General features: G+C 29.7%; 3 protein-coding genes across 3 annotated transcripts; 1 reads left to right on the top strand and 2 right to left on the bottom strand.

Annotated features, from left to right (window-relative positions):
- Positions 1-340: 340 nt before the first annotated feature.
- On the bottom strand, positions 341-4,346 carry LOTGIDRAFT_219325 (hypothetical protein; the record flags this gene model as incomplete). The annotated part of the gene is made up of 11 exons (XM_009062729.1): positions 4,263-4,346; positions 3,658-3,796; positions 3,356-3,477; positions 2,975-3,080; positions 2,662-2,798; positions 2,373-2,447; positions 2,019-2,141; positions 1,555-1,634; positions 1,008-1,134; positions 599-672; positions 341-410 (listed from the first exon to the last, which is right to left on the bottom strand). The coding sequence occupies exons 2-11, from the start codon at positions 3,731-3,733 to the stop codon at positions 341-343; spliced, it is 990 nt and encodes a 329-aa protein (XP_009060977.1). The 5' UTR covers positions 3,734-3,796; positions 4,263-4,346.
- Positions 4,347-5,445: 1,099 nt separating this feature from the next.
- LOTGIDRAFT_165691 (hypothetical protein) lies at positions 5,446-9,316 on the top strand (the record flags this gene model as incomplete). The annotated part of the gene is made up of 3 exons (XM_009062728.1): positions 5,446-8,212; positions 8,615-8,698; positions 9,216-9,316. 3 exons carry the CDS (start codon positions 5,446-5,448, stop codon positions 9,314-9,316), a joined length of 2,952 nt encoding a protein of 983 aa, XP_009060976.1.
- Positions 9,317-12,417: 3,101 nt separating this feature from the next.
- Positions 12,418-17,109, bottom strand: LOTGIDRAFT_234592 (hypothetical protein; the record flags this gene model as incomplete). The annotated part of the gene is made up of 3 exons (XM_009062727.1): positions 16,875-17,109; positions 14,236-14,335; positions 12,418-13,258 (listed from the first exon to the last, which is right to left on the bottom strand). Exons 1-3 carry the CDS (start codon positions 16,975-16,977, stop codon positions 12,418-12,420), a joined length of 1,044 nt encoding a protein of 347 aa, XP_009060975.1. The 5' UTR covers positions 16,978-17,109.
- Between the last annotated feature and the right edge of the window lie 127 nt (positions 17,110-17,236).

Genomic DNA, 17,236 nt, shown 5'->3' with positions numbered 1-17,236 from the left:
TAAGATACCACAATGCACATTAATATCCCTAATTTTACAATCTTACAAATCTGTTGTGTATTGATAGATAAAAATGCATGTGTGATAGATCTCAATAATTGTTGAGGGGGTCAAATAGATGACTGGCACACTATATCAAGCCGTGCTTGATTAATTGATTACATAAAGTAAAGGCAGTATTTCTATCAGTTACTTGTAGAATGAAAAGCTTTATAATCACTAACAATATTTAAACGTTCCTTTGTTCTAGAAGTTATTGTAAATAAGGGGTTAGATAATAATTAAGAAATCTAGTAGCTATGAAGATATATTGGTCCACTAATCTGTAGAATACACTGGTTTAATTATCAGCTAACATTGATTTTATTGTTTTTGGCGTTGTTTCATCTTGAAGATGTTTTGTGGTGTACCTACAAACAAACATCTCATTAAATAAACTGACATCTTACACTATGTCAAACAAATGAAATCTACTTTTCAGACAGGTACGTTAAGATATTTGAAAAGAAGTTTGAACTGATGGATGGAAAGAATCATATCTTAGAAAGATAACAACTAGACATAAAAATAACAAAGCCTGATTAATGAAATAGCTTACCTGAGAGCATTCATTAATCCATCAACACTACCTGGTGGTTTCTGTTCTTTTAACACTTTTATTGTGCTCTTCATCTGAAATAAAATACATGTTAAATAACAGCTGAATCACACATCAAATAAATTATATCAAATGAACTCATACACAAATCAGCATAAATTGCTGAAGTTCACCAATGTAGAAACATAGATATGTGTCTGGTATGGCTGTTTAATTTTTTTAAAACAATCATTCAAACATGACACTGTTATAAAATATTACATATTATATTTTACAGTAACATATAACTAGCTATGACAAGACTCTTCTAAACTGTTAATGGCATTATATTGTAATGGCTATTTTAGCATTTGAAAAGTAAGAAAAAGACATGACAATATTAAGGACAAACAAAGATGATAAAACTTACGTCTATTCCAGAAATTTTGGCAAAAGCTCCAACAGGATGCACATGGTCATATAATATAATAACACCAACCATGACACGTAGACAAAATAATTTGGTCTCTTGATTCTTAAATCGGGAAAAATGTTCTCTAAAATATACAGAACAGAATATAATTCAAAGACAACCTTCTCAATATTTCATGTTGTCAAGAACTTTACACTCTTGTATTTTGTCACTTTTAAAGATAAAAGTATACTTTTAACTATAATATACAAATTACTTTTAACTATAATATACAATATACTTTTAACTATAATATACAATATACTTTTAACTATAATATACAAATTACTTTTAACTATAATATACAATATACTTTTAACTATAATATACAATATACTTTTAACTATAATATACAAATTACTTTTAACTATAATATACAATATACTTTTAACTATAATATACAATATACTTTTAATTATAATATACAATGTACTTTTAATTATAATATACAATATACTTTTAATTATCCCTTTTCCAATATTGAGTAAAACAGATTCATACTTACTGATTTTCAATCATTACCCTACATAAATTGGCCATTGCACTTAAACAATCTGTTGTCTGTTCAACAGGAAGATATTTATTCTGCAAATTAACACAAGTCAATTATCAAACAGTCTTAGATGAATTAATTTAGCAAATCGCTAGGTATAATAACTTGCAAGAGAGCAGGGCATTGTAACCTTACTAAACCAATGATATTTTAGAACATGGCGGGTCATGATTAGTCCACTTACCCTGTCAGTATATCAAATTGTACCCAAAGTCTATCTTGTCATATTTACCAACCACTTTTAACATAATTTCATTGTATCAATTGTAGAATAACAAAAATAGATTGACAGGGGCAACAGCAATAGAATGTGGGCATATAAAAAATGATTGTTTTCTTAATGAATTCCAAGTAGTCAATATAGGGGAATCAATAATTACATGTATGCTCTATTAAGAAAAAGTCATTTTACTTACTTGAGAAACAAATTTTGCAGTTGTATCACTCAATGATTTTAACATTGGAGTAGGATGGGCGTAAAATAAAGACATTCTATTGGCCATCTCGTTAGATACTTCTAACTGATCTTCTTTATCATCCTATAGATATCAATATATACTTTATGTAATTCAACTTCTATCATTTTCTGATGAATTAATGGTGGGATGTCAATAAAATTTGGCAATTATTCTGTTACTTCCTCTTTGGCAAAAATATTTTCTTCTACAAGCATGATGAGTTTCATTCTGTTTCATAGGTTCAACAAATACACTGATAGAAGTCTGATTTTCCCTTTCAGCTAAAAATTTATATAGTATAAAATATAATACCTCATTAGCCATTTTCCTTCTACTCAGAGTTCTTCTATAATAACTAAAATCATTTTGTATAGCAGGGTTTGTCATCTACAAAAATACAACGCATAAAATAATGAAATGAATAGTAAACTTTGAAAAAAAAATTGGTACAACAAAAAGCTTTTCAATATTTTTGCAATCAAAATTGAACCCTTCAGTTCTTCTTGAGTTTTAAGGTATAATCATGTAAGCAAACTGTAAGTAGTGTAAGCTTACACCAAGTATAAAGCTCAAAATGAAAAAAGATAAAATTTCAACTGACCTTCAAATCATCAAACTTTAAAACAAAGTCTAGTATTTCAGCAAATTGTTTGAATAATGCTTGTTGATTTTCTAAATGTTCCGTAGGAGTCATATCACCTGAACACAGTTCTTTCAATAAATCAGGAACAATTTTTTCTACAAATAGGTATTCAAAAATACAGTTTTACTTTGTTTTAACTAATGAACATATTATCCTTGAATGAACATATTTTGAACACAGCTACCAGAAGTAATAGATGCATGATAAGTACTTATTACACAATGTTATGGTGACAACATCACTAAAATGACTACAGCAATGCAAAACTTACCTAATTTTAAAGAAAATTCATAAAATAATTTTAATTTGCTGACAAGAGGAATGACATCATGCCAAGCTACTTCTTGTAAATCTTCACTACTTGGATTAGAAATGGCCTGTAAATGAAAATAACATTGATAAGTTCTACATTAGTTTTCTTAAATATGTACAAGATAGTGGATCACATCCTAATATGCCCTCTTTAGCAAGCACAAACAAAAAAATGTTACTAAGATCCATGAAATTATTTTTGAAATTAAAGAACTTATTTCGTTTTCTCAAAGGTTCAACTGATATACACTGCTTTTATAGGTTGTGGTCTACAATAACTTTGTTTGGCAGCTTAACCTTCAACATTCAGAATAATTATTGAAATCTATTTCACACTCACATTTCGTATACTTTCTGATGCACCTGTATAATTTCTTAATTTATCTAAAATATCTTCAGCTGACTGAAGAACAGTGTTTACCATAGTCCAAACTATACATTCTTCTTCAGTTGGCTGTGCATCTGAATGGTAAAATAACAATTTATTACATACAATTTGACATTTCCTAACTTAATCAGTCAAGAACAAAACAAAAGCAGACAGCAAGTTAAGTACAAAAGAAAACCTAAACTATCTGTAAACAGGCATCACAGTTTCATCACATAAAAATAAAATCTCAAGAAATAGGAATTTCTACCTACTTTCAAAGTCCACAAAGACATCTGTATTTCTGGACGGTGGATCATAATTTAAAAAAACACGAAGAAGATTCCCCATAGTTGTTACAATAATCCCATTAAGTTAGCTATTCACTTAAAAAGGTTGGATCTTATGTTAAATCTGAAACAAATAATAATTGTATGACAAAAGAATTGGCTATCACTGCCAATAAATCTAGATGTTCCACAACTATAAGCACCTGATCAGCACCTAGAGTCACAAAGTTTCAGCTGTTTGGCCTGACATTGACAGTTAGTCTACACAGGCTAATTATATAGATTTAGGCCTATGATCAACTATGTATGATGTTGATATTACTGATTACATACATTTTTCTTCCAAATGTTGACTTCTTTAGAATCAGTTACTTATAAATCTACCACAAAATCATAATAGACGGTCAGAAAAGTTCAGTTTATGTCTGGACCAATCTTCAATCTGATTTCGATAATCAAGTGAGGATATTAAACCTATCCAACTGATTTCATTCATGATTTTACAAAAGTTTGTCTCATATTATCTTCAAGTGATATTACTTATATTGGGCCCAATAGCTCTATCTCTCAAAAAATGATGACATACAAACCTTATAAAGCAATACCGAGGAGTTAGACAGAAGAAAACATTGACTTCCTTGGTAAATCTTACATTCCATCAGCCATTAATGAGCCAGGTAAGATTTACTTCCGGGGCCACTATTTCCTAATATGGTATTAACTGTTACACCGACCTTTTAACATATTAATCGAAATTTAGAGATCTCTTGGTCTTTATACATATTTCTATTCATTAAATACATATTTTTCAGTGATTGGAAAAGATTATATCAAAGATAACTTCAAAATATTGCCTCAAATATAATTTTTCTTTATTTATAAGCGGTCTGGATAATAGAGCCTTTGAACAAGTCACGTGATTAAATGTCAGGTGCGTGATAGAGTTGTTTCGCGTTGAATCGTCTGCTAAATTATGCTAGATATTCATTCTAAAAGATACTTTTTTCTTCATTACAGGTGTATCTTACAGGTGAAAAATGAAATTCCAAAAAATAATCTTTCAGTTAGCTCACTGGATCTTTAATAGACTTGTGACTTTGAGCTGTTGTTAAATAAAGCCTAAGTTGTAAATGAAGCCTTGAAGGGCCTAGCTAGGCTAGAGTCTATAATAATAGAGCTAGGCTAGAGCCTATAATAGATCTAGGCCTTGTCCTAATATTTTATAATTTAAATAGGTATGGACCTTATTATATGAGCCTGGGTCTAGTAGTGGTCTAGTAATCCTAGGGCCGGTTAGGGTGTCTTTTAAGTTAAAGGAATTTTCTGATACACATTTTTTGTTTTTGAGTTCACATCAAAGATTTATGCTGTTTTGACAAAATATAAATTTAGACTTATTTCAGTTTTTTATTAAAATCATAGATCTATGTCTATATCATACAAAATTCATACAGTTGAACCTATGTTCCTGCACAAGGATTCATTACCAAATTTCTTCAAAATTAAAAAACAGAAATATATTTTAGATGTTTCTTAGGTATTCTAATTAAAATTGGTTTGTTTTGATATTCTTTATGAATCCCTCATTTTCACCTAAATTTCACAAATAAACAACTCGACAATGGCAGCAAAATCATCACCTATTTTGGTGTAAAATAAATAAGGCGAGAAAAATATGGTGCCTAATAATCATTTCTTAGTATTTATCTTTGATATCAATTCATTATAATTTATGACAAGGTTCTTACTTTAAGTACCTTTACTTTCAGTAAAATGATTGAAACAGAGGTACTGTGCTTAATGAATGAACTGTTGGACAGATGTGAACTGATGCTGGATATAAATACTTCTGAGACAACAAAATTGTCTCAAAAACAAAACAGTAATTCTTCTTCGCTCTTTGGAGAACAAGTTGCTGAAGATGCACAGTCACCTGACATACCTGAAAATCTTGCTGAAATAATTCAAGATGAATCAAATGAAACTGAATTAATATCATATCGTCTGTGTGAAGCACCATTATTCTCAGACTCTGAGGATGAAAGCTCCAAAATTCTTGTAGAGGAAATTAATAATAAATCAGAAAATTTGAAGTTATCAACACACATACAATCATACAATACAGGTAATTTTCCTTCACTAAAACTTGCTTATGAACTTATTCATAATAATTTTTCTCCGATCTCAAATTTTAAAGAAGTTTCCTCAGAAAGTGATCTGTTGAATCTTCCTCATCTTGTAGAGGTTAAAATTAGTGATGTACAGGAAATAAAAGGAAAAATGTTGGATAACCATGAAAATGATTGGAATGGTTATAAAAAGTTTAGTAAAAGTAATTCAAATTTACTTGTTGTAGAACAAGTTACTGAAGATCATGCACAGTTATCTGACATACCTGTTAATGTTGCTGAAGTAATTGAAGATGACTCAAAATCTTACATTCTTCAGAAAGAACAATTATTTTCAGACTCTGAGGATGAAAGCTCCAAAATTATCAAAGAGCAAATTAATGATGAATTTGAAAACTTGAATGTTTCCCAGATCTCAAATTTTAAAGAAGTTTGCTCAGAAAGTGATCAGTTGAATTCTTCTGTTCACGAAGAGGCTGAAATCAGTAATATTCAGGAAATCAATGGAAAAAAGTTGAAGAACCATGAAAATGATTGGAATGGTTATAATCATCGCAGTTTACCAGAAGAGGCTATAAAAATAATTTTGCCAGATGTACAAAATGCTATCAAACTGTGTACTACTGGTAATTCAAATACAAGTAATAAGAATATTGATTTATTAGGTCAAGTGAAAAGTGATTACTCAGTGAAGGCATTAGTTCCAAAAACAGACTGTTGGGATATAGCATCAGAAATACAATCAGAAACACAGCAGGGAAATATTAACCTACCAAATTTACCCTCAAATATCAATGGAATGGATACAAAAGACTTTGTGGAAAATGCTAAACTACTGGTAGATACAGCTACTGCTCAAGAAATATGCGATCCAGTTGACACTGATCATTATTCAAATGAAAGCAGTAATTTTGAAGAAGTTTTTTCTAAAACTTTTAGTGTAAATACCATAATTGATGGTTATTTAGATGATGTTCCAACTGATGTGAGCAGTGAACAAATAGTTTTAAATGCCTCAAATCCAAATTACTTTTCATTATTTGATAAAAGCATCACAAAAACTGAAGAAATATCTGAAAATGTGATAATGAATGATAAACAGGAATTGGAAGCAATGAATGATGTCAAAATATGCAAGTTCTTGAATGGAACTGAAGTGAAATTTGAAGACAATAAAGAACCTCTGATTAAATATGAAATTGATACCAATGCTGAAAATATGGAACAATTGTTTATTGATTCACAGAATGCTGACGCTGATAGGGGTTGTAAAATAGAAGAGATTGATATTGAAACCAAGGCATCTTATAATAACCATAAAACCAAAGTGGTCAGTAGCGATAAAGGAGAAAATAAAAAATGTTTTGAAGCACAGGAATCACTTGAACAATTAAATGATGATATTGGCACTTGGTACCTTAAAGCTGAAGACTGTTGCAAAATAAAATTTGCTGATCAGAATTTGAATCTCACTTTAAATGAAGTTCAAACCACTGAGTGTGATAAAAGTTTTATGGAAGAAACTGAAGTGAATGAAAAATGTACAAGAGGAGAAATAAGTAGAGAGAGAAGTAACTGCAAGAATATCGAATGTGCATGGAATAATGCAGAATGGAAAATCAATGATACTCTAGCAGACAAAGAAAGCTGCACTAAAGTAAATAGATGTTCAGATATTCATAGATCAAAATCTCAGATGAAACTCAATTCAACTGAAATGTTTCATAAAAATGTGGAAATTTTTCAGGATAATGACAGCTCAATATTGGAAGATTCCCTTTATGATGAACAGAAAATATGCAATGAGCAACTATCAACTTTAATGCATGATTCCAATTTATGTGATAATTTGTTTGTACTACCTTTCAAACATTTGAGTAATAGTGAAAATGATTCAAAATTTATGAATACAAGTAGTGATACTAATATTCAGAATTCCCAGGAATATAAGCTTATTCCATGTGCACAAGCAGTTTTCCAGGATATATCTGTTATAAATAGTTCAGGAGAATTGGAGTCAGGTGATCAAGTACAAGAGAATAAATCCAAAGAATTATTTAACGATTCGTTTAAATCGCCATCATACCACATCTCCCAGGTTGCCAAAGAGGCCACCAATAGAGAAACTACGGTTGTTAAATCAGATGTTTATAGAAGTAAAGTTGAAACACCTGATGTCTATATTGACCTTGAGGAAGACCTGGAAGATATTCTCATGTATCCAGCAACGCAATGTTTCAAACCATCCATTCGACCATCAGAAGTCATTGGTGACAGAGCAGAAACAAATAAAGCTTACCAATCTGATAATATGAATGTATTTGAGTTGGATGATGTGAAAGTACCAGATATTTATCATAAAAGAAATATATCACAAGTTTATTTAAGAAATCAAGATGCTTCAGAGATAAGTAAGTTCTGTTTCTATGCTTTTTCAGATAGGCAGCTGAATAGTGTCTGTTCAAGCTATATATATATTCCTATTTTCAAGTGAAATAGTTGAAAAGTAAGGAAGCTTTGTAGCAAGTTCAATCCTTGGGGACAATCTATCTAACCATCAGAAATTACTGAAATTTAACCTTGATTTTCCTTTTGAAAATATTTACATGCCAAGTTTATTATTGCTCAACGATCTTAAATGTTTGAATGCATTTGTAATGACTAATATATTTACTTTATTACGGATATAACTTATCTGCAAACATTAATGTCTCTTGTTTATGATCTTTGATCTACTGACATAGATTTTTTTTTTATTAAAATTATGCTAGAATGCATGATATTTTGGTGGAAAGATAAATATTATTTTTTAGAGAAATCAAGAAAAGGAAATAGTCAAATATCAAATCCATGCTTCAAGTGGAATCAGACAGTGCCTATTTCTGCAGATATCAAAGGTATGTTTTCTGTATTCTCAATCCTGAGCAAAGAACACACTTTTTCTTATCACCATGTAACAACAAGGCTTGCCAACAGTCTATGCATCCCTTATGAAGCCACTTAAGTATGTAGTTGATAGCTTTTAGGGGTGGATACAGTTCATTTAGTAATAGCTTTACAGAGAGGTATGCAGTTAGTATATGATATTCCATAGGATATTGAATAGGCAAGGAGCCAATACTGAAATTTCTTCAATGGTTTTTGATATTATCTCAAAATCACTCTTAAATATTGTCATTGCAAAACATTTTTTCAGTAGCGAGTTATTTATCTTCAAATTGCTCTCAGTTCAATATAAGAAAATTGATGATAAAAGCTGTTTTAAGTGGTTAGTTTTAAGTGCAATATTTTAATTAGGGGTTAATAATTAAAATTTTGTACATGTAATTGTATCTTCAAAAAGTTTTCTTGTTTTATTGAGAAAATACCCAATTCGAATGTTACAAAGTTTGACTCTAATGTAACAATTTTCAGGTGAAGAGGTTATCAGTATGAAACCAATGGTGACATGTTCACGTCCTCTTAGACTTGGTTTATCAAAGAAACAAAAGACAAAAACTCTGCATAGAAATTAATTTTGGCAGAGAAAAACTGTTAATTTGTGTCATTGATCACTTGTTTTTTATTATAATTGTTTGTAATTAATTTGATTGAAACAAATAAATAAATAGCAACTTAAATGGGAGAAAGTTATCTTATTGTAAAATTGTTAAATTTGTGAAATCTTTTTATAACTTGATATTGTACTCTTAAAATTTCTCTAAGCTCCACTGTGATATTAATGTAAAAATATATATAGTTTTTTGATTATTTTAATGTTTAACCAAGATTTCTTTCTCGGAGTTGCTTTGAATCTGAATTGTCTGCTTGGTACTGAACTAAGTTGTGTTTAGAAGACATTCTAAATTAGAAGACATTCTAGCTTTTGAGTGTTTTCTGGAGAATAAAGAAGGAATAAAGCTAATACTTGCAATGGAGATCTTTTGTCTATGTATATCAATAATATTGTCACTTCCAGGTTGTTGTTAAAACTCCCAAAGGCCAGTATGACAACATATCAGTAATTTTGTAATATTCTTAATTTCCATAGTAAATTTGTTTTGTTATATTAACTAAAATAACTATTATGGGATTATAATTTAGAGAAATGGTACAGATAGTTGAAATTAAGCACCATAGCTAGCACAGCATATTTAGACTTCTACATTTGTAATATAAAATGTTATATATTTATATTTTAAAGATGATTTTAGATTCAATTCGTATTGTTGTTTATTTGTTGGCTGGTCTAACTATTGTTTTGGGAAATGAAATATTTATATATTAAATAAAAGTGTTGATTGATGTTAAATGAAAATGTTAAAGGAAATAATATCTTCTACATGACAGGAAATGCCAAGCTTTTTTTCTTGTAGAATCTTATTTAATATGAAGTAAGCTTATAGGTTTTATGTTTAATAGAAGTATCATCAGTGAACGAAAAAAAAATTCTGGTTTCTGAATACAAGAATAGGGTATGGGGCAGTGTTAGCTAGCTAGCTAACCTGAGAAACCAAGACTTGATCCTTGCATAAGTTAAGATAATTCTCATCCTGGTTGAGGTTGAGATGTAGGTTAGAGGGGCTGACATGGATTAAGCATAAGGTTGGATGGAACAATAGTGTGCACATGCTAAAAATCTTTCAGAATGTATGCATCCTGGCTGTTATATTAACAAAAATATCTCATTTTATGATATATGAGCCTTTTTTGGACACTAATTTCAGATGGAGCACCTTGACAGATTTTTCAATCTATTCAGGCATACTTAATAAATAAAAGATATATAATTTTCATCAGCATATTATTTGTCTTCATGCTAATATAATTCATAAAATTTAACAAGTTGACACATAAATATAACAAATGCAATATGATTTAGTTGTATCCTTAAATATTACGGATAATTGATTGCTAGTTTCTTATTTATATATATGTCATAAGACAAATTATCTTTTTAATCTTATACTTAATTTCTGAAAAGGTTTGAACGAGAACATGCAGTAATTTATCTCTTAAAACAACCCAGAACAAGAATTTGCACGAAATAAACTATTTGAATGAGGAAGAACTATTGGTTAACAAACAAGACTTTGAATATATATGACGTCAATGAAGCTTTTTAATTCTGAAACCACGATATTGAAATCAATAACCCTTTCCTATACTAAGTCTATATTTCATATAGCTATATAAATAAACAAACAAAAAACCAGTACAAAATAAATAATCATTGCTTCACAATTCAACAAGTTTTATTGATTTCTTGTTAGAAATCATTTATATTATATAATACTTTTAAAACATATATATTAGGACTTATAGAAGGGTAATTAAATAATTTTGGTTATAGTAATAAGTATATCAAATTCTACCAATGCTTTTACTGGAGGAGACATAACCCCCAAACCAGTGAAATAATATTATGATGCTAATAGGTTAATAAACTGTTTACTATTCAAAATTTATAATTACATGTTTCATATTGGCCTAAAAATTGACTCCACTCAATTGAAACTGATATGATATGTAGTATATATAAATTAACTAGAATTCATAATTAAATAAAATGCACCACAATTAGTAAGGTCATTATATTTTAGACCCACTGATTATATCATAGGCAGTAATCAATGTAAAAAAAAATTAAACACATAACCTGAAATAAATGCTTAAAAGAATATAGTCATCTAAATATTTGTTTTACAAACAGCTCTATTTCAGGTCTCAATTTTTTAAAAATAAATAGTTTTCTGACAATTCAACAAAAACATGTAATTTTGACCTGATGTATGTAGGCATTAAGTAACATTCACACATGCAGTTTTTCCTCTTATGATGCCATTCATCAATGATGTCTTCATTCAATGAAAATATTGCCTGAACAGTCTCAACTTGAATTGTACTGAAAGCAAATATTTAGATTACTTCATTTTCTTTATAAGTTTAAAGCTCATAAATATACCTTTGGTTTAAAACAAAAAAACAAATAAATATTTTTTCCCAATAACAAATAATTTGGTATCCTCCTCACCACTAATTATAAATTAACATGAATATGATCTTGAAAACAGTATTGATAATCAGCAAATGCTTTTGTATGGACAATACTATAAATTTTGTATGTATTCATTTAATGTAAACACACTTCCTTCATAGAAATTTAAACCAAAAATGTCAACATTTTGCCAGAACTTTGTTCCGTGCAAAAGCACCCCTTCTAATTTGTAATCTGTACCCATAATTTTATCAATGTTAAGTCATTCAAAGGTTATCAATAATAACCCCAATATTTCAAATCACAAATGAAGAGAAATATGATTTACAGATAAGAGTACGAAGACAGTAGTTATGTTATAATATAAATATATGGTTCATAAATGAAGCCTGAATCACAGATAATAAATTATATTTCAAATTATTGCTTAAATATCTTTTGATTAAAATGATTAAATGCCAGGCATGGTATTTGCTAAATTTGCTGTGCTTTTGTACCAGGTAAGGAGTACAACATAGTCCAAAGCTGAAGCCTCGATTATAGTTTTGCTCTATATTTCTTTTTACTAAGTTTATTAATGTAGGTGTCGAAGCATTATGAAAGCACTTGTGTCAAAGTGATATTTTAAAGCTAAGGAACTCAATCACTAGTTAAAGGTTGTTTAGCTTTTTTAATGTTACACAACCATTTAATTATGCGTGCATTACGCTCTACCACTGAAGTTGATTGTAATGTTCTTTCTAAACAGTCTGTACTTGAATATGTCTTTTCACTTAACTTTGAAACACCACTACACACACTACGAGTGTCCGGGGAATCTAGAGAACTAATGCTTTCAAATATATCACCGTCTTTTTGAGTAGTATTATCCTGCCTCCGTAACATGGGGTCTAATATATTCCGTTCTATTCCCATACCATTGAAGAACTTTTCCAAGTCTGCACTTGCACGTGAATATCGAGCACTATTACGATCCATTAATACTGGACTACTCCTCGAATGTTGACAACTCAAATCTGAGTGCGACCTTTGAACAAACCCACTTTTATATTCCATATCCACATCTTGTGTAGAGCTCATGTCTGTACTTAATGTCATTACATTATCCACCATCATTTTCTCTTCTTCTGACATGGTATCCTGCTCAGTATCCTGCACAGTTTCCTGATTAATATTAGTCTTATTTGCTTCTTTCAGTTTATTTCCATAACGAGTTGGGACTAAACTGTGTAGTTGTTTAAAGCATGATGAATCAGGATCCACATAGTTTCTGTGAGACTTATTGATTTTTCTTCCTTGGCTTCCATTAATACAGCAGTGTGTTTCAGACCTGGTAGTTGACTGTATATTTACTCTCACTATTCCACTATCTAGCTGGTCAATTTCTCTCTTGTCTTCCAAACCGTCCGGTATATCTTGGCATAGGCTATATTCTGATTTTGACTTGGTACCAGACTTACCAAAGCTGGAACCTTGAATGCTGCCAACATAAAAAAATTAAATCCTTTATGGTTCTGAAAAAAGTCAACTATCTAGGACACAATTCTTCACATAGTACGTCTGAACAATGAAACCCAGTCATGCCTAAATACAATAATTGTGAATTGGTGCTTTCAAGTCATTATAAAAGATAATGCCAGATCAATAGAAACAAAAAATAAACATTTTAAAGTAAAACAGAAATGAGAATCAGACATGGCACATAAATTAAAATTTTCAACACGAAAGAAACAGCTTTTTCTAAAAATGTTTGAGCTCCAATCTTGTTTCCACTGATAATGCAAATAAAGCTAGGTTAGAGCCACTTTCAAGCCAGCTTAATTGAAGAGCTACAATTTGAATTTTTGATAAATGAAGCCATTTCTGAGCCAGCTTTATTGAAGAGCTACAATGTTCCCTACAAATTAGCACAGATCTGGTATGTGACTTTTAGTGGAAAAAGTTAAAAAGAAATATGTGAGGCTAAGCAATAATCTTTGCCAAAAATAGCTTATTTTCATATTTTTCACACCAATTGCTTCATTCTTTACACAATCTTCAATGAAGATGCAAATATATAGTCTGACAAAATGCCCTTGGGTAGACTATATTGCTACAAGCTGTAACTTTATATAAATTTATAGCTAATCAATGCAAAGGAAAGAACACTCAAAGAATATTGGAGAATATAATTATCTACTACCAGTGCTCTGAATAACCCAACTGTCAATTTTCGGTGTATGACAATTAATGAATGCAGTTTTTTTGGCATACTTTTTGGCAGAATTACAGTGAATATTGCCAAGTAATTTGAATGTGTTAACGTTTCAAACATTCATAACTCTAGAATACCTCAACATTAATGATTGAAGAAATGCACTTTAATCATTGATGTATTTGCTAAAGTTTATTGACTTAAGCTTAGTTAATATTGAAACAAACTAGTCTGATATTCTATAATTCAAACAATAAACCAACCTATTATCAAAGCTACAACTTTTATTTAAAGCTTGGGTACTTTTAACAAACTGAGGTCTACTGGCAGCTAACAATTCGACTGCACTCTTTCGGTGATGAGCTGCAAGAAATAATGCAACAATTATTTCTTATCATGCATTAAGTGTTATATTTAAATGAGAATTATAAATACTTACTTCCTTGATAATAAAATCTCTTGAAATTTGAATTCAAAAGTTTCAATTGAACTTCCTCAATCCATAAAAAAATGAGAATAAATATTTTGAAGTGAATGAGAGTATAGCTATATGGAGTGAGGTATAGCAGGTTATTTTGGGGAAGAAATATTAGGTTTCACCTTCTAACCTATTTATAACATCTGGTTCTCTACATGAACTATGAACTGCTATACTTTCACTATACTGGTACTTAAACACAAGAACAGCACAATATCTTCCAATCAAAATCTTTCAGAGTATTTAATAGTACAACCACAAAAACACAAGCTCACAGAAGCTCTGATAACTCTGAATTAATCTTAATTAATTAAAATTAATTAATCAGAAAATTTACAAATAAATTTGTTTTACATGCATGCCATTTGTCTAAGGATGTCTTCAAAGAATGATCCTTTGGGCCACTTTTAAATTTTTCATCAAATAGACACTTGCATTTTCATTCTACCTGTTGACATTGTAAAATCTACATGTGTTTTCTGAATTTGTCCATATTCTGCATATTTACAATTGTAGCACATTCATTATAGGGAATATAAAGAGGTTTTCGAAAAATTTGTATGCGTGTAAAGGACACTGATAGGATCAATTTGCACCATTACAATTATCAATAAGACGTCTGCGGTTCCTGCAATTCCTGTAAAACTAAGAGTTTGATGACGTTACTAATCACAAAGGGCCTTATGTGATAAAGCATATTTTGTGACATGGGACACTTAGTTTTAGTAGAATTGCAGAAACCATAGATGTCTTATTGAATATTGGTATGGAGCAAATCTTATCAGTGTCCCAGATACACACACAAATTTTGGGATATCTACAATCCCCTTTTTTTGTTTTTTAACTTCATTGATTTTAGTAAACTATTTACTCCAAAAGATTTTGACACAAATTCAATTCGTTACAATTTTTATTTTGTTTATAAATTTCAAATAGTTGTTTATCACTGTAACTTATTTAGATCTAGTCCTCCACTACATTCATTCAAATGTTTTGCCTTGCTTCAAGTAAAGTTTGTTTAAGTTTTAAAGAGGTAGTATGCAAAATATTCGTTACATAAAATGTTGTAGACGTTACCTGAAAATATTTCTATTTATATCAATGTATCTACTTGATTAAATTGATTTCTTTTTAAAAGGGTTAATTAAAAACGAATTGTAGTAATTGCTTCCTAAGCAGCTTAAACTACTTTTGATGTTTGGTCCTCATAAATACTCAATTTTGTATATGGAAACCTTTGGAGTACCTAGAGACATATTTCTCTACAATTAAATGTAAATTTTATTTTAATCCCTACAGCTATTAAACAGCATAATTAATTTAAAATGGTGATGTAAACCCTTTTATTAGTTTTGACATTAACAAATTAACAGCAGAATATTTATAGTAAAAACTTTTAGATAAGTTAAGAGAAACATTTCTCCAGATTTTGGTGTATAGTTTTTCATAAATTTGACCCAAGATTAAAATATAATGCCCCTTTAAAGTATTGAAAATTCATGAAATTTGTTAAATTATCATGTCCAGCTGTTACTATATAGAATAAGTATTATCTGTTTTCCTGGTATTTCATTCTATTATTACCAGTATTACACATCCATATATATGATTAATCACTGTATGGACATGAATAATCCTTTATTGATTAATTCTACCTGTAGAAATTTATCTTGTGTTGCTTGGGGCATTTTTTTAAAATTAATAGTCTAAATTACAACTTTAAATTGATGAGTTTTTCCTTGATGCTCACATTCAAATTTTAGGGCCTGACTCTTACCCAAATTAATCATTCTAAATTTTGAAATGGTAACCAAATATGACAAATAAGTCAGTACATGTATATGGAAGGGGACACTTTACAGATGTTTTACAATTATCACATCATAATAGTCAAAATAAAGCACATGGAGAAAATGAATTTTTTGTAATTTTTAACAGTATTTTTGATTCAATATTATTTATAATATTAACTTTCAAATCTTTATAACTCATGGAACGAGCCGGTTGTACTATCTTGGCACTCAAATTAATAAATCGAATTTCAACAATTATAAATACTGATGTGTGAATTATAATATCAGCTTACAAATACTGCTTATAATCTTAGAATGACATTTGCATAAATAGAAATATAGAAATTTTTAAGTTTAAATTGAATATGGACATATCTCTCAACCTGAAAAATTTAACCAATAATGATCCACATTTTGGCTGATAAATACCCTACGTTAAAAAGAAATTTCAAAAAGATATGTCATCATGCCTAGATATTTAAATCAAGTCATTTTATAAGAATATCATTAACATTTTGAAGTTGATTTTCAAAGTCACAGAACAATAATTGATAAAATTAAATTTTCCTACAAGAATGAGAAGGCTAATTGTAAACCTGAAATTTTACTTTGTAACTTTTTATGTACTCACCAAATAGTTGTCTGTTGGTTTTCGTTCTCAAGTAGTCAGGACCTTTATCTAACAGTTGTTTGGGCTGTTTACCCATTGTACATGATGTCACAATTAAAGCCATCCCCAAACTATTTCCTGAATGACCATAGAGCCACGGCGTTTCATTTTAAGAGATTTCCCAATCTATTACAAACATGTTCCACCACGAATATATGTTACGGATTAATAAGATGTACTGTTATTATCATACCGTCATACGTCATATCTTTCTGGGGTATACCAGTCTTTACTGTTATAGTTACCTGTGGTCTATAAATAGCACAGGTAAAAAGGAAATTTACCTGTGATCACGTGACTTTGCTGTCCCAACCTTGACATAA

This window comes from Lottia gigantea (assembly GCF_000327385.1).
Source record: "Lottia gigantea unplaced genomic scaffold LOTGIsca_53, whole genome shotgun sequence".
In the NCBI taxonomy this organism is placed as follows: Eukaryota; Metazoa; Mollusca; class Gastropoda; family Lottiidae; genus Lottia; species Lottia gigantea.
This window is presented reverse-complemented; position numbering and strand designations above follow the sequence as displayed.